The sequence below is a fragment of the Nannobrachium achirus genome, assembly GCF_963921795.1.
Source record: "Nannobrachium achirus genome assembly, chromosome: 7".
NCBI classification, from domain to species: Eukaryota; Metazoa; Chordata; class Actinopteri; order Myctophiformes; family Myctophidae; genus Nannobrachium; species Nannobrachium achirus.
In genome coordinates, this window is record NC_137816.1 from 55,366,429 (window position 1) to 55,385,177 (window position 18,749).

The 18,749-nt window shown below is 43.9% G+C and overlaps 1 protein-coding gene across 1 annotated transcript in view; it reads left to right on the forward strand.

Moving 5' to 3' along the window:
• The first annotated feature begins 205 nt into the window (after window positions 1-205).
• kif13ba (kinesin family member 13Ba) overlaps window positions 206-18,749 on the forward strand; it is a 98,597-nt gene continuing 80,053 nt past the window's right edge. Inside the window, exons 1-2 of the mRNA XM_080730735.1 lie at window positions 206-329; window positions 13,404-13,497. Coding sequence (XP_080586861.1) covers window positions 257-329; window positions 13,404-13,497 — 167 coding nt within the window. The 5' untranslated portion in view covers window positions 206-256. The remainder of the gene's footprint in view (window positions 330-13,403; window positions 13,498-18,749) is intronic.

Here is an 18,749-nt window from a genome sequence, read left to right on the forward strand (position 1 = left end):
AAAGAAGCAGCGGCTGGCTGCTTTCCTCCAGTGTTTTCCCAAGGCAGCAGCAGCAGCTATTGTTTTGTGATGGAAAATGCAGGCTGGTCGCTAGCTGGCTGACTGTCTGTGCAGCCAGACAGGCAGCACAGCGACGTTTACACGGGTTTTGGATGATTCTTCGACAAGGGAGTTGATTTTTTTTTTTTTTTAAGGATAACCACACTACCTCCTTTTCTTGTTAGCGGACACTGTCCGTTTGACAGCGGGGGACACAATGGGGGAGACGAGCCTAGACGACTCTAGTTGTGTTAAGGTGGCTGTTCGGGTCCGTCCCATGAACAGGAGAGGTGAGTATGTGCCTTGTATGTATGATGAAGCCTTGATGAAGGCAAATGTTTGATTCAATGTTCCCACCCATTCCTGTAACACCCACTGAGATTTAAACTTGTAATGTAACTCTCTGAGAGTGTATGGCACACAAATGAACCCAATGAACCCGTCTAGGGTCCATTTGTACACTCTCAGAGTTGCAGGTCCATTTGGTTCCATTTGAGTTAAATTAACCTACAGTAGTTACAATGAGTGATTATTAAACCAAGGATATACAGGGGTGGGAAGTCATGGGATTAAACATGTGGCCATAGGGTAATGGGGCAATCCTGCTTAATCACCCATAGATTTATTAATCACATAATAACTTTATTGTGATGTCTAAAACAAAAACATTGCCTCGGTTTAGTTATCTATGGCTTGGCTTGAGTCACTCAGAAACCCCGTCCACGGTCTAGAGGAAGGCATTTAATAGACACTCATAAAGGAGTGAGTCATGAAGGCGAATCAGCATTTTAACATAAAGCTTCTCATTCACTGCTGTGATAGTGGCTCCCATCTAATACCATGACATGTACTGTAGGTAAGAATCTGTCTTTCAGCTTGTGATGATGATGATGGGGAAGGAAGGATGCATGACACATACTCATTAGTGGCTGAAACAATGGAGCCCTTCAATATGTGGAGGCTGCATTGGAACAGATTTGGTTGAGCGAAGACAAAAGCACCCTTAGAATAACTTATCACTTATTAATTCACCTATATACGTTGCAAATCTTTCAGGCCCATGTACTTTGTTAGATTATGTGAGATACAGGAAAGAGAGATGGGGGTTTAAAGCCACCACTTTCCATGTGCCCCTTTCAGAGAAATTGCATGTTGTATGCAACACTGACTGAACGTCCTGAGCTTGTGTAGTCACCCATTCCCAACATAAGCCCTGGTAGTGTACACATAGCAACATGCCTTTCCTAGTTCCACATGCATGCTCAAAGGATAACATTGAGGGCCACGCCAGTGGGTGAACGGTCAGTGTGTATATGGTCCGTCTCCGGTTTGACCAGAGCCATGTGTTATGCGCATATCTTTCCTCTCTCCTTCCTTGGCGTCTTGTCTCTCCACACTCTTCTATCTAAAAGAAAATTAAGCAAGAAAAAGGGAAAGAGAAGAAGAATGACATTCAGTAACAACACAGAGTTTGAAGCACAATTGTTGACATTTCATGAGGGAGGGCAGTAGTGACATTTCTGGACTGCAGTGCCATGGGAGAGTGGGAGACCGTGTGTTGCGCAACGCGGTAGTGTCGCTCAAGCGGAATATGTGACCTACGGTGCATTTAGTGATGAATGGATCACGTGCCTTCTCTCTCTCTCTCTCTGTCTCACTCTCTCACTCTGTCCCTCTCCATCTCTTTCTCTCTCCTTTTGTCTTTTCCTCAATCTACTGTGATATCCTTCCTCACCTTTTTCTGCCTGCCACCACCCTCCTGTCCATCTCTCTTCCTTCCTCTCCCACTCGGAGAAGTCGGTCACAAGACCAAGGCAGTCATGGTGGCCTAGTCTGTGCATAGAGATTTTCCCACGTGGTGCTGTTCAGAGAAACATTCTGCACTCAGTGCTGACATTTTTAACTGTTTCTGTTTTTGCAGCATTTGGCCCTTTTTTTTGTGGAGCATTCAAAAAATGGAATTTGTAAAAGGAGGCATTTGCCTACTGTATATATAGCTGCTGTCTTCCGTGGACCTTTATCCTGTTGATCCGATCCAATCCAATGGCACTTGATTTGCTTTTGTTGCTTTCCTCTTATTCTCCTGTTGACATTGGCGCTGCTAGCATGCATGCACCAGCCTCACCTCCCAAAATCAAATGATTAATGCATGCCATATAGAATTTTATCACATCACACCAGTGGCACTAATTCCACAGCCGGAGCACTCGTTTTCTCTCTCTGTTCGCCTCAGGTTTTCAAGCAGAGTCGATCTGCTCGGTGCAAGACAAAGGCAGGAAGGGAGTGAGTCTGAATGGGTATTTGCTAATGTTACATAATGCACGGTGTTCCCATGGACGTGGCCTAGGTGGTCAGGAGGCCTTTCGAAGAACAGAGAGCAGGCTTCAGCGGCAGCACACCACTTTTTTCCATTTCCTGGTTGATGTCACAGCCATTGTGCCAAAAACCCTGCGGAAGTTCGCCAACAGGCCTGCTGACAGCATGCATGGAAGAGGTGGAAGGTGCCAGTGGAAAGTGGGAAGCTGTTTATGGAGAAAGGCATAGCCACAGATAACAATGGGCACATTTATCCATGTAACCACCACGTAACCACCACATAGACATAAACCTCCCCTGATTCCTTCTGCTGGAAGAACTAGCTGTGGTGCTAGGATGGTAGAGGTGCACACTGCACAGTGCACTGGTAGCACGCTCAATCACAGGTGCAGGAACTTCACAGGTGCAGGAATTCACTCTCTCATCCTCACTCAACTCTCCTACTGTTAAGGAGTGAACAGAATCTGTCTCTGTGACAGTATGTTTGAGAGAGCTTTCCCTCACAGGTGTTCTCTCTCATTATCTCACTTTTACTTCACTCACTGCTCTCAGATTTTGCCATTTGCCTCTGCTGCTTTTTCAGTTGTTGTTCTCGTATACTGCTGAAGACACAAAGGGCAGGTTCAGGTCTTGTTTTGTCCTTTGACCCCAAGTGTCCATACCTAAACTTCAAGACCCTGGCAGAAACAGTGGTAGTCCCACCGCAAGAAAGCTTGTTTGTTTTAGTTTTTCTCCTCACAAACGGATCCAAGCAAGGTTTGTTTGATTATATATGTTTTTGGAGCTGTGTGCAGCTCCCTATACGTGGCTGTGTGGGTCTGTCTGTGTGTGTGTATGTGTGTGTGTGTGTGTGTGTGTGTGTGTGTGTGTATGTGTATGTAGCCTGACTTCGGCGCGTAACTAGTGCCGCACCATTTACGCCACTCGCGCAATATATACATCAAAATGTGCGGCTCGGCCGGGAATGGTGTTCTATTACCTTTCGTTCCGATCCGCCTTACCATGCCGACGTAATCGGCAAAAAACGACGCTTAATTGTCCCCATTGACTTATAATGGGACAATGCAAGAAATCACTTTCAAGTATTTTTCTCTCGTAAACCATAGGAGCTACAGTTTCAAACCTCGGAGAGGAGATTCATAATGATTTTAAGAATGAATCGAAAAATAATTACATCACTCGGCCTCATGGTGGCGCTATAACGGCCCACTTTACGTTTTGCCCCGTAACTCTTGAACCGTAGATCGGAAAATTAAAATTCTTTTTTCCCTGGATTCCTTGGGTCAAGACGCATCTCCCCATATAGGCCACGCCCATTTGCGCCAGGATAGATTTTCCGCCATCTTGAATTTTCTCCAAAACACACTTTTTGCTCCTTTTCCTACATATTTTCTTCAAATGTCACAAAAATCGGTACACATGATCTACACACACACACACACACACACACACACACACACACACACACACACACAGCTCCACTTCACACGGGTGTGATTTTTCAAACATTACCGTCCTGACATTTCACCGGGGTATACGTATACGAAGGTATTTGTGTACAACAACAAAAACATAAAAGCTGAGCTGCTGGTCACAGAAGTAATGGTGGAATGTATGCTTACAATGTTGTGTGACTATTATTCTGGCTAATAGCCTACTTAGACACGTTAAATACTTACAGCCCATACCCATAGAAACAAAGAGATGGGAAATAAGTGCCCTCCTTCCATCATAGATTCAGCATACCTTGTGGGAGGACCCGATGACACTTGTGTTGGTGGGTAACAGGTGGGCCACCCTGTCAAAATACATCAGTGGGCTGAACAGAGATGATGTGTAGGAAAGTGGTGGCCGTGGCAGCCTGGCAGTTGAATTAACTCATACCTTGCGATCCCCGTAGAAACCGTAGATTTCCCGCTGTACCGCGCTGCCATGCCCGTAGAGCCCGTAAAGTTTAATTAGCTTTAATCATTATGAAAGGATTAAAAGTATTAGCGCAGATTTTCGCTGATTCTGGCTCTTTAGGCCCGCCCCCCCTAACTGTATCCGGTCATTTCCGGTCTGGACCGGATCCAGCTTTCCGTATCCAGCCTCCATTGGTTTACTGTGTAACAGAAGTGGAAGCTACTCGGCGATGGAACGCTCGTTTTTCAATCGGATTTTTGCGTTTGGAAACTTTGATCCAGTCTCTACACGCCTGGATTATGATCCCCGCACATATCGTGCGTTTTGTGCGCGAACGTGTCCACGTGTTACCATAGCGCATGCCTGTTTTTTTTTCAATGTTTTTTCATGTAAACACTGGCGGATAAGCAGGAATACAGCGTGGCAACGGATATGTCTTTTTCAATGGGGTTTTTTGTATTCGAAAGCTTGTCAACGAGTCTACACGTCTACTAGATGAGTCGCGCACAGATTGTGCACGATGCGTGCGCGTGCCCACGCTAAAAGGTAAGGACAATTTGGCAGCTGCTTACTACAGCTATGTTTAAAATGGCAGAGAAATTGTTAAAAGCAAAGAGTTTAGAGTTGGAAGAAGATGATTTCAAGATAGTTATGGCAATATTTTACTCATTCCATATCATAATAGAAAGAGGAAGCTCTGTATTTGTTGACAGTAATGAAAATAATACCTTAAGGATTTTTTTAAATGCCCTGCCTGGTATACAGTAATGCCTTCATACCTCCCAGTCTAAGCCTATGTAACACCAACCAGCCTAACAGCCTTTCATCTGGTTTATTATGAAGGTGTTGGTGGTTTGTAGTCTTTATTTGAGATGGAGCCATGGGATCATTGCAGCCTAGATGTTAAAGAGGCAGGCCCTTGATGAGAAAGTCACCAGTAAGGCTGCAACATTTCTGGAATAGAATAGTCTATAGAAAGTGTCCATATAAAATTAGTAGGATTGTATTGGAATAAATAGAAACATGAACCTTTGACCTAACCATAAGCAGATTATTTTGATTTAGAGTTTTCAATATTTTTTTCCTTTTCTTCTTGCAGTTTAGTATGTGAATCATCACAGCTTGACCGTATCTCTGTAACGCCTGACACTGTGGTTCCCCTGAGACATCACTGTGACATCACAGGTGACATCACAGTGATGTCAGAAACTCAGGGCAGGGAGCAGGGATCTCCATATATGGGCATAAAAGGGATTTGTATGTATGGTCAACAGGTCAAGACATGTATGGACTTTCGCTCTTAGGTGTTTTACTGGTGTGTAGTGTTTAAAAAGAGTTAAAATTAGTTAAACTTTTATTCATATGAGCTAGCTCTTTTTATTTTTCACATAACAGCAAAAAGCACCTTCAACACTTTTAATTTTCAACATAAATAACATGAATTTATAACATGTTGTGTGGGACAGAAGCTTAGTCTCTGGTTGGTGTTTCTTGTTGGCCTAAATATCTCCCATGAACCGTCTCATTAACTGCTTGGACATGTGTAATGTGCATATGTGATGAAAGGGTGCACTGTGCATGCAGAAGGTTCAAATTCAAGTGAGTTCCCGTTAGATTAATCATTCTGTACATGTAATGGACATGAGTGCACTCACTGTGCATATTCTATTTAAATTCTAAGACTGGACCGTGACCGTCACAATAATGATTAACTTGAAACTCAACACATTGCATTTTTTGTGTATTTCCACTACAAAAGAGATAGCCACTATACAATTAAAAAAAGCCACTATACAATTAAAAAAAGAACCGAATCAACCTACAGTTCCCATGCTTCCGCATGGACATTTCCTAGACAGTATCTTTAAATTGTCTGGACCCTATTGTTGGTTCATAATATCATTCAATAGGAAACATACTTCTCTCCCTCAGCAGTTACTGCCAAGTTGCCCTTGTGTTAGGCACATAACCTCCAGTTTGCCCCCAGGGAGCTGCACTGTGGCCAGGATGTTGTGATGGTACTGGACAGCTACAACAGGCCACCAGTAGAACACTGTGATTGTACTGGGCAGCTCCCACCCAGAGGCCACCAGTAGAACAGTGTGGTTGTACTGGTCTGGACAGCTCACAAACATGTGAAGCAGGACCTTGTCACTGAGTGCTCAGTCAACTTTCTGTGGTTGAATAAAGTACACGAGCAGCATGCGTGCATCTCCATGCATGTGCTGTGTAAACCGCAAAAATGTGACGTAAATCGCATCATAGGACTTCCGGGCAAAATACAAATATAAAATGTTGTTTCGTACAACTGTACATTGTGCAAGTACAGGAACGGCAGAGGAAACAGCTAAGAACATAGGCTAAGAAGTAAGAACAAGGCAAAAAACTGAGCTACCGGTATCCGTGTGCAAAAGTTGGAGTCTGTAGAACCAGCCGTGTGCGGTCCGACCCTATATATGCTGATTCGGTACCCCATGAGTGTCTGCGCGAATTAGTGGTAGGTAGGGATACTTAAATTCAGCATGTTCTATGTGTTGTCTCCAGAGAGAGGGAGGGAGAGAAATGGCCACCACCCACCACATCTAGCAGACAGAAACCAACTGCCCAACTAATGCTTAAGCTCATTCCTTTGGCTTTAGTAACTTGATTGAGTGACAGCGAGACAGCTGATTTGACCAAGCTGACGTTGGGGATGCATCAGAGTCTATACTTAGTCTAGCTGTACAACTGGCCAGCCCAATAATTAATGCCTTTTGTTATCAGGCCTCCATGTGGCTGGGACTTACTGCAACGCTATTCAGCAGTCCATCAGTACAGTCACTGCTACCAGTCACTGTAGTGAATAGTGATGGAGTGTGGAGTCTCCTCTGGCTCTCTCTCTCAGCTAAGGGGGAGACGGTACAGGGCTAGTACAGGACAGGAGAGCACTACATTGATTAGCTCCCAGGCCAACATGGGCTTTTGTCTCTGATCTGGGTGGCGCACGCTTGTTATAATAAGCATTTAAACGTCTTGAATAAGAATAGATACATCCTTTTGTTTTAAAAACATCAACAAAAAATGTACATAATGTGTGCTATAACACTTGTCGCATTCCTAAGCCAATAAATTGCCTCACAATCACTTCAAACTTGTGAAGAGTGTGAAAGTCATATGGTAGTTTATAGTCTACACATATAAAAACCTTACTGCAAATATTGTATTTACACCAAGTTACTTTTAGTGCTGGGCAATATGACTTCAAATCAATATCACAATTATTTCAAGCTTACAATGCATCGCAATGCGACATGTTGTGAACCTACATGAGCAAGATTAAGTCAGCCAGAGGTTAAACATTTCGCTTTCGGTAATAGTCCAGCCCTAAGTTACATTATCCCTCTGCAGAAACTGCGTTCATCTTCATACAACGGGTACAACGGTACACTGACAAAGCTGCCAACACCATCACTCAGACATATTGGTTGGATCGGCAGTGCGACGTAGGTGTGACCGTGTGAGGGATGCGTAGCGGCCCGAACTCTTGATGCGAGGGTCACGTAGCGGTCTAAATCTCTAGTACTATCAAGATCAATATTTCATTTTTTCCAAAGAAAATGTAGACCTTCAACATGGCCATGCAAGCGGTGTTTGTCAATGCAGGGATGACACCAACCCAGATGTTTTGTGTAGGGATGCCAGATCATGCCACCGATCTGAGACAAAAATCGGATCGCAGCGAAAGTTACAGATCATCGGTAATCGGATTGAAAGTGAAGAATCTAGATCGCACTCGCAGCATCTCTAGTTTTGTGTACTTACTTTATGGTGCGGCTTTTCACTGAACATTGCATTGCAGAATTTACAGTTTGTGCGGTGTTGTTCAAAAACTGCACACATGACTTGCCATATCTAGTAAAAAAAAAATCCATTCCAAGGCCACATTCCATTGTTGGTGTACAAAGTTTAGCATTTGTGACTGTGATGGTAGGTAATGATAATTATACAGTATACATTATTGACAGGACGATACTGTCCTCATACTGTAGGCACAATCTCTTCCTCAAAAACATTCCTTTGAGATGCCTGGAATCTGAACGGCTCACCATTCCTAGAGCTGCAGTGCATGGCTATTGGCTAATGGCTACTTATTGTTCCGAAGGCGCAGTGTTGCATCATGGTACCGTACAAGTAGGTCACGGCCAGCATGTGTGGTCATCAATCTCACGTGTGTGTGTGTGTGTGTTTGTGTGTGTTACTGCAAGTGTGTGGGTTTGTGTGTGCATGTAGGTCTTTGTGCGAGTTATTATGTGTGTGTTTTTGTGGACTAATAACTGCCAGAGTGACCCGAGCAGTCCTACTATTATTAACTAGCCTAATGATGGATTGATGATGAAGATCATTTGCATTTTTCAATTAGGTCTTCCCACTCGTAACAATTCCATCGACTGATTGTGTTACCTGGGCCTGAGCCAAAGCTCATTAGACTAGTTGGAGTGGTGGAGGACTCAGTCAGCAGCATTTTTACTTAATTCCCTGCATGTTGTAGGGCTGTGATGCATTGAAGCACTCAGCAGGAGGAAGGCACAACGTACTGTAGAATCATAACATTGTCATTGACTAATGATTAGAAGAGAAATGCACGTCACAATGGGCCCAGTAGTGGAGGAAAATAATTTGCAGCACTGTAGAAAAACAACATTATTTGTTAATCCAATCCGTTTCAGCCTATGACTTTAATCGGTGTCATCAAGAGAACACAAGGCGAAAATAAAACAGAAAGAAAACAACCAATCAAAAGAACAATAGGTTAAGGCAGTGGCCAATGAGATGCATGACAAAAGGAACTTGATAAAGCCCTTTCGGGTGAAACGTTGTTTGGTTGAAAAAAAAAAGAAAAGAAAAAAAGAGCATCCTTATCGTGTGCAAATTTTTTTATTCAACACATGAAAAATATACAGTAATTTGTGATTTAAGTACTGCACCGGTAGAGACAAGTGGGGGGTGTTGTGTATACAGAATGGTATATGTATCAACGAATCTGCCCCAGCAGTAGTCAATTTAATGATTTGATTTCCCTATTGGACCACTTGTAAAATGCACCCAAAAAGGCTTGTATTGGGCTAAAAGCGTGAATTTAGTATATTTGGTAACAGTGTCTTCATTAAGAACTAGCCCTTACCCGTTAAAAGATATGAGCTCCGAAATGATGTGCAGTGTGTGGATTATGGGATGTGCACTGTGCACACAGTATATGAGGGATGGAAAGTAACTTTAACTGGTGCTTGCATGCTAATATGTAGGAGCATCAATGTAAGAAATACCCGTTCCATTTAACGGCTACAGAGATACTGTGTACCGATCTGCATGATTTTGGACAACATCTGTAACAGGGCCAGAACCCCCCCCCAGACAGACAGACAGACAGACACCCAGACAGACAGACAGACATTCGGAAAATTATATGTTAGATATTATTGTACCTGCAGCAGCACCAGTGTGTGCGCTGGGAGAGCATGCTTGGGAGAGCACTAACAATGCATTGGTTTACCACAGTGTGGTCTGTTGTTTGACGGTTTCGTGTTGTCTGTATATTATGATGTTTTATTGCTTTTTGCAGCTCTGACTTTTGAGAGGTTTGAGACTAACGGTGTGATGGTGATAATGTTGATTAGGATCAAGCTAAACTAACGGGTCATGGGATTGAACCCTCCAACAGGTGATATTACTGTCCATGTGTGTCTTGTCTTGTCTTGTCAAAGGTCATGGCTTCATGATAAGTCAGTAGAGATGGACCGATTGCAAAATTCTTGGCCGATACCGATCCACCGGTTTTATGAAGGTCTGACCTGCCAAAACCGATTTTTCCAATACCAATTTCTTTAGCTAAGAACTAGAAAATAGGGTTGCTCCAATACGCTTTTGTTTCAGGCGAAGTAGGCCTACAAGACATACTTCAATTTGAGTACCAATAAGCTAGAAGAACACTAATGCCAAATCAATCACAATAATACAATATCCAAAATCACAGACAATATCCAGGCTAATATGACCGTCTGGACTAGGCAGGAGGAAAGCAGGTGACGCATGCTTTTTCCCCCCCTTCTTTTTGGAGACGACATTGACACAGGATTATGGAATATATCCTTACATTGCAAAGATAATCAGCACCATCTGTATTCTGTAGGCTGCCACTAAGTAGACTGGCTGCTACTTGCTAATGTTTACGTCACAGGACCGAGCATCATGCTGTGCAGTGCAAGAGATACAATTGGCCGATTTTGGCATATTTATGTCAGTGACCTGCCGATCACCGATTTGGCCGGTTTGATATGATACCTGCCGATTTCTGATGTTGGCCGATACCGATGTCCATCCCTATAAGTCAGGCATGTTTGTGTCCTTCATCATTCACTAAATGGTTATTGGGGTTCCTGTTCTACAGTTCTGTCATCCCTATGCGATCAAAATGTTCTGCTTATATACCTACATTATGATATGACTATGGTATACTGTATTTTAATGACAGACACACACACACACACACACACACACACACACACACACACACACACACACACACACACACACACACACACACACACACACACACAGTCACACACAGTCACATCCAATCATGCCTCTGAGCATGACTACTTGGTTACTCATTGTATCTATGGATAAGAAGCCCCTTTTACAGTTAAGCCCCTTCTTGGTAAGTCCCCAGATAGTGTTAAGAAGATGGGCTATTATTAGGCTTTTACTGTGAATTCACTCACCTTTTCCCTTTAGGTCTGGTGAGTTGCATCATGAGGGGAAAAAATGCATTCAGAATTCCATTTTGCCATAAAGTCACAATTCGGGCATTTTTTAATTCTATTCACTATTCGGTGATGGACATAGGCTTGCATAGAGAAGAGATAACGATCACCCAGGGCACAGAGATGCAATGGCCTGCTAAATGACCAATAATCCTTTTCACAGAATTCACACTGAAGCAACAACATGTCTCTTGTTTGCTCAGCGACCCTGGTCATGACCAGGATCATTCCCAGGTCAGACACGGCTCAGCATTGATGGGAAAGGGTGAACAAGGGTTACTTACTCTACCTGGGTTTCCATCAAGGAACCTCATGGGTTCCAACTGGATCACTACTAGCATGGTAAAATGCAATCACTACCTGATTGCATCAGGTAGTGACTGAGTCTTAAACATCTGCTCCAATCTGTAAGCGAGTCTACAAGATCAAACCATGGAGATCCAGTGTTTTGCTACCAAGTGTATTTGACATTCCAACGAAATGCAGATTGATCCGTGAACTGACACACATGAATGACAACAATATATACGGCATACATATAATGTTGGGTGGGTTCATTTGACCCATGTTCATAATTATTGCGACCGTAGGTCGCACTTACTATCAAAACCTGCACAAACTGTGAGTGAGTCCGTCAGTCAGTCAGTCAGTCAGTCAGTCAGTCAGTCAGTCAGTCAGTCTGTCCGTCTGTCTGTCACACCTCACACGGCACACTATTGCCCTGCTCATATCTCCGCAACCGTTGCCCCGATCCATGCCAAATTTTGCACACACACTCCTTGCCTGCCAAACTACAACCTCCAAGGACCCCCCGAGCTCCAGGGACCCCCAGGTCCCTGGGGGACCCCCAGATGTAAAAAATGACCAAATGTGCAAAAATGACCAAATGACCACCCCAACGGGGCTGCTCACGGGGAATTCCCGGGGACCACCGACTCCTGGTGCTCCAGAACGGATGCCAAAGTGGTGGCGCCCCCAGTGGAGGACCCCCTCCACTGCAGCTCACATAAAATGCCGTAACTCGGGCTAGGAGCGTCCGGGAGAGCCGGGGCCGGTACCTATTCGTCCGCCAAGGCAACGCGGAGACCCCACCCCTCATTTCTCACATGGCCCTCTTCTAGCGCCACCATGAGGCCGATTCTTGCAAAACACATTTTTGGACACTGCTCCTACAGATTTTGCCCTAAAATCACGCACATCGGTACACAGTATGTCTACACATTGCCCACACAACTAGGAACCAATGGCAGTTACAGCCCTCTTTGTGTATACATGTGACCTACGGTCGCTTATCTCCCGATTAGGGAGTCTTACTGGTCATCAGCAGAATGTGTCTAATTGTGGTTTTTGGGAGCTGTTGTTTTATGGCTTGCCATATAAACCAACATTTTTTATTTTAATTTCATTGCATGGAACCATGATGAATCAATTATTGTATTCATTTTACAGCCAGCCCTGCTGTCCCCTTATTGTCACATCTTCTACAAACGACACAACTCAACAATGTACCTCTGTGTTTTTATGTCTAGGGAATTTAGGGAATCTTCTTTTCATTAATACAAGAGATGGTTTTGGTGAATGATCATGCTCTGTCTTTTTAATTCAAGACAGAGCAGTTAGCAAAGGTTTTTGCTGATTCGACTGCTAGACCATACTGTAAGTCTAACTCTGCAAACTAATAACGCTTCAGTATCATGGCAGAGGAAATGATGAGCCATATTTATTCCACTACCCTGTTCCATGTCTCTGGAGATGTTAGCGCCATCAGCTGCTGCAAATGTTTGAAAATGTAAATGCGCCGTCAACAGTCTCTGCACTGACTGCATAGTAGAGTGTTGCACTGAAAAGGGAGCGAGAAGCTAAATACATTGTGGAGCTGACCTTGAAGTAACTTTGAGTGCGAGTTAAATCGACACTCCGGATTTGACTGTATTGTGTTGGGTCAGCTTGTCATGCTGTTGTGCTAAGAACCGAATCCCAGGGTGACCTGATAGCTGAGTGGTTTGAGCACACACCACATTGGCTCTAGTGCCTGACAGGTGAGCCCCTGGTTCGATTCCTGGCCATAGGGATTTTCTGAATGTCAATTCAATTCAAATGAGCTTTATTGGCATGAGAAAACATACGTCTACATTGCCAAAGCAAGTGTCAACATTGTGTCGTTATAAGGTTATATATATATATACACAGGGTATAAAGCTTTTGGAACAAATGGCAGCATTTTTTTGTCTCAATACGATTTAAATAGTATACATCTCTCCTTGTTTCCTGTCTCTCTATCTGTCAATAAAGCCTCTGTGTGTATGTGTGTGTGTGTGTGTGTGTGTGTTTTTCCCTTTATAGAAAAGGACTTGAACACTAAATGTATTGTGGACATGGAGAAGAACCAAACCATCCTCCAGCCTTCAGGAGGAAACCTGGGCAAGACTGACTCCAGGTGGGTCTGTCGGCTTCTCTCTTAACCCCATACTCGAAAGTGAAAATGAATTCCAGTCTGTTCCCTGCCTGCAGTAATGTGTTTAAGCTCTCTGGTCACATGCTAGGAAGCAACCTCCATCATACCAGAGAGGGAGGTGTGTGTGTGTGTGTGTGTGTGTGTGTGTGTGTGTGTGTGTGTGTGTGTGTGTGTGTGTGTGTGTGTGTGTGTGTGTGTGTGTGTGTGTGTGTGTGTGTGTGTGTGTGTGTGTGTGTGTGTGTGTGTGTGTGTGTGTGAGTGAGATTGTACAAAGTCATCGGTCTTTGCATTGGGAGTGGATCTTTAAATCATTTGAGAGAGCAAGTGAGTTAGACGTGGTAGAGAACCAGTCTGCTGCGCCGCCTGCTCCTCCTCCTCCTCCTCTTCCTGCCGTGTGTTTGGTCGTAACTCTCCGCAGCCTGACTTCCTCCCTTTTTCTCAGCCCTTCCGTTTCCCCGGCAACACGGGGGGAGGTTAACCCCGGGTCAGCGGCGGTCGACCGTGGACCCCCCCTCCCCTGGCCTGCATGCATGTAATGTAGAGGAGCGAAGGAAGACGGGACAGTGGAGAGAGAGCGAGAGAGAGAGAGAGAGGGAGGGATAACGCACACGTTCGGCCGCAGCATCTGTCGCTCATAAAATCGTGCCACAACCCCAAAAGGCTGACTTTTATGACCGGCCAAACAAGAGACGTGCCATCATTTCTCCCTTTGTGTTGTGTCTCTCTCCCACTCCCCGGTTTTCTTTACTTTCTTTTCTGCCCGTCTCTGTATCTCCTGTCTTTCTCCTGCTGCATGTTACTAGGCCGGACAATGGGGCCGAGGCAGCAGCAGGGTTTACACTTGGAGGAGGATGAATGGACGGAGCGACCTGCCCGCCGCTCCACAGCCTGTAGACACTTTAGTGGTGGGAGGGAGTTGATGACAGCAGCGTAGCCAAAAACAAATCGCCCGTACTGACACTTAACTACAGATGCTGTGATGTCATACTGCTCTACACAGCAAAACCCCACGGTGTTAATTTAGATGAACACTCTGGATTCGCCTGGGTGCTACAACTCTAGCATCCCCATTCTGGTGCTAACATTTGCTGAAAATGGCTGATCTACAAGCGCTTTTAGATATTCTCGGCACAGATATTTAGTCTAGAGGGCCTTGTATAGAACCTTGGGTTTGTAAACATCTTATATTGTCAACGCTGGCCATTTTTTAAATTTCATTTGGGGGGGGGGGGGGGGGGACTGGATTGTGTTGATGTGCGATCGAACACACCTTGGTTATCCACACTGCGACTTTGTCGTTCAGGGGAAAAGATAAGCAGCAATAGTTTACTAGTAAGTTGGTCCCCTTACAAGCTAGCTAGTTGGCTAGCTCATCGAAGCAGCTCTGACGTTGGCTACAAAGTGATGCGAACGTGCTGGCTAGCACTACACTAGACACCAACTCGGCAGTCCTGAATCGCTGCCCTCCACACCTTCCTGTCTAGCATCTGGGTCTTGTTGCTGGATCCACTGCTGTGCTGCAGTGTGTCTATGTACTGTAGGTGCTGTTGAATTGAACGTTGAATTGTTTTTGTGAATGTGTTGATATTTCTGTTTATATCAATAGTGGTGTGATATTTACAGTGATGCTGAATATTATACCGTACATTTTTATCGCTGAAATGTGTTATTATAGTAATCAGAGTGCTTGACTGGAATTACCCTTTTAAGCTATTGTAGAAGGGCCTCAAGTGACAAGCTTTATGCTGCAATTCTGTGTAACTGTTGTATAGGCTCTCAGAATGCTGACATTATCTTGTCATACTATAATGGACTTGTACAGTTTACACTAATCCTGTATTCCTACACAGACTCTTGAGCCATATACAGTAGAGTACGCTGTAATCCTACGAATATAGTACACTTACATTTATAGTTAACTTGATAGACTATAGCAGGGGTCTTCAACGTTTTCAGGCCAGGGACCTCCCAAATTGTAGGGTGGGGGTGGGCTACAACATATATTTTATATGTATAACATTTTGTTTCATTTGTATAAGCATACCATGTTATTGTGCATTGAATACTATGCTATTAAAATAATAGATTAATATACTCATGCTTTTATTTTAAACATGCATGTATTGGACAAGTGGCCGTACCACTGCCATTTATAAACATACCGAGACTGAGAATCAATGTCAATACTATCAATCTATCGCTAACAATCTGTCAATTAGAAAAAATATATATATAAAAGTATATTTTTTCTTCTTTTTTTTTACAATTTCGGGGACCCCTTGCAGTATCCCCGCAAACCCCCTGGGGGTCGCGGACCCCCTGTTGAAGACCCCCTAGGGGTCGCGGACCCCCTGTTGAAGACCCCTGGACTACAGTATATGACCCTATTCTATTTCTTTCATCCTATTTTACTCCAGTACAGATTCTCACCACAGACATAATTCCATGGACATTATACTCCATATTGACCAGCCTATAGCCGTTACAGTTACCATCCATAACCCATACACATTTGCTCCAAATGTGTAATGGTCAGATTTGGATCAAATTTAAATCAAATTTAGCCAGTGCTGTTAGTTTGTTTCCTGAGTTGATCTGCTGTTTGTGTGCTTCACAGCTTTGTACCCACACATCTGTGCTGTTGTCTCACCCTGCATTTGTGTAGGTCTAGTGTAACGTCCTGTTAACGCTGATGGCAGTTGAACCAATCTTCTTTTCTCAGTTGACGTTGTCCCCCCTGGCTGTTTGGTATGTACAGTGTAAACCATTAGGTGTTCAGCCTAACCCAAGATGTGTGCTAGCCTGTGCATGTCCTGTACAGTGTATTCAGATCCAAGTTTGTCACCACAGGTTAGTGGTTAGGCGAATCAACGAGAAGAAACTAATCTCCACAAATACAGCTGCCATGCATATGAGAACTTGTGCATCAAAACACGTTGTGTTTAGTGTGAAGCAGGTCACTGTGGTAAAGAAACACATCTGTCATGCATCTTTTACTCCTTGAATAACAGGTCAGATCAGATCAGATCAGGTCAGATTACTTTATTAACCATTATGTAATACACATAGGAATTTGCTTTGGCATACTACATTTTTGCATTCAAACAGAACGCAACACGTAGTCACCACAGCAGCCATGGGCGGCGCTATCTTGGAGAACCTGCGCAACAATTCAGGGTGACCGCCTTCCTTGAGGAGCAGATTCAGTCACTGGATTATTGCAACAAAAAAGCTTGGCTGTAGTAGGTGGCTGTCTAGAGAGTGCTCTGATGTTGCCATTTCCAGTGATGATGTTAGTAGGAGGTGTTGGCAGCAGAGCAGAGACAATTACTACATGCAGTCTTGCACTGAAAGGTGTATTAACAAATAAGTTATTGGTAAGTGGTTTACCAATATAGCTTGTTCAATATCTTTTAACTATTTATTATAATGACTCATTAGATAACAGTTTGTGAATGATCCCTTACAAAGGGATAGTTATTCTAATTAAAGTGTTAGCGTTATATTTTGTAGAACATTATTGGCAGGACTCTCCCTGTAGTGGTTCCATTTCACTGAAGTACCATGCATAGTAATACATAAGGACCACAGGTCTACTCTAGAAACGGAGGGGGAGAGAGATTTCTTCTGTTTGATATCCGTTCTTTCTCCCTGTCCTACCGTACAACTCTCAACTGAACGTACTGGATTTGTCTGTAGCAAGAAGTACCCACGGCCACCGTTGTCAACCGTAAAGGGGCAGTAGTGAGGAACATAACTTTACCTCTGCAAAAAGAGTGGAAAGATGTCTTTCTTTTACCTCTATGATACCAACATGGAAAGCTCTGTGGCTTGGATGCCGTTTTCTTATTGATTAATCACCAGATTTGAGAGATGGGGCGCTACTCGAGGTGAGTGTGGTTCATTCAGCCAAAAAAAAAAAAACGTTTCACTTTGCGTTTCGAATCGTATATACCTTTAACTGGCTGGTGATATAACGTTAACTAACACAACATATTTATAAAAATACTTGTGTGGATGACAGAGACATTAGAGTGAAATCCTGGTCAGGGCGCGCTGAGAATCTCATGTGCTCTGTGCTGTGAGGCGCAAATGTGGCGCGCGGCCCCAACGGGAGCAGAATTGGAGCGGAGAGCGGGTTGGCATGCACAAACCGTAGACAAACTAAGCATGTCGACACACTTAATGCACGTCCTCTCTCACCCAAAACGTACACAAAATCAAACATACGGAACTATAAGCGGCCCTTGAACCACACATGGAGATGTATCTAAACTTGGCTTCCTTGTGAGTTGGCGACCCCCAGGTTGAGAGCCTCCAGGTTATGGCACTGTGTCCTGAAGTGTTTGATAAGCACAGAGCCTTTTGTCCTGTAGCCAACCAACCCAGCATGCTGTGGAGGGACTCTTATCCCTGCTGGAGTTTGCATAGTGATGTAAGGCTTTTATTTGCATTTTGAGTGGGGAGATTGGATGTTGACTCACTCACCCTCCCAACTGCTCTCTGCCTGTTCGTCTGTGGTCTTTGTCGGTAGTGAAGTTAAGTGTGCAAGGCAAACACGACTAGTCCTGTCTCCCACAGAATATGCAGAATGCCTCCGTAGCGCGTTGCACATCTGTACGTGCGATCCAGATGTGTGTTTTGGATGACCTCATGCCAAACAATTAATCATGTCAGTTAATCAGTTTCTCTGTGTTGCTATGCTAACACTCCACTAGACATTTGAAATTCTTGCTCTGGCCTGTGGACCCCTGACGTAAACACAAGCCTTTCAGGGGGCTGGGTTGGAGCTTCTCTGTAGGAGGCCTCATGATTTTGACAACAAGTATATTGTAATATATACGATTGTGATATATCTGGACCCTGTATTGGCAAACATTGAGAAAACATACGTTTACATTGCCAAAGCAAGTGTCAAAATATAATGAACAATAACAGTTGAAATTTGGTAGCACAAGCCAGAAACCCTGGGCAGTGGCCGTAGGGGACTAAATCAATGTCAATAGTCTTTTTGTGATTATACTACTACACCAGTCCTGAACTCTTCAGGTCTATGAGGTCTCTGTCTGCACTACAATGCACCTGTATATAGGGCTGTCACGATATGACATTTTACATGACGATTAATTGTCACTCAAATAATTGCGATTAAGGATTTAATTGTGTTTTTGTCGTTGATAATTACATTTCTGTTTCGCTTTTAGGCTTTGAAGTTGCACATGGCAGATATGACA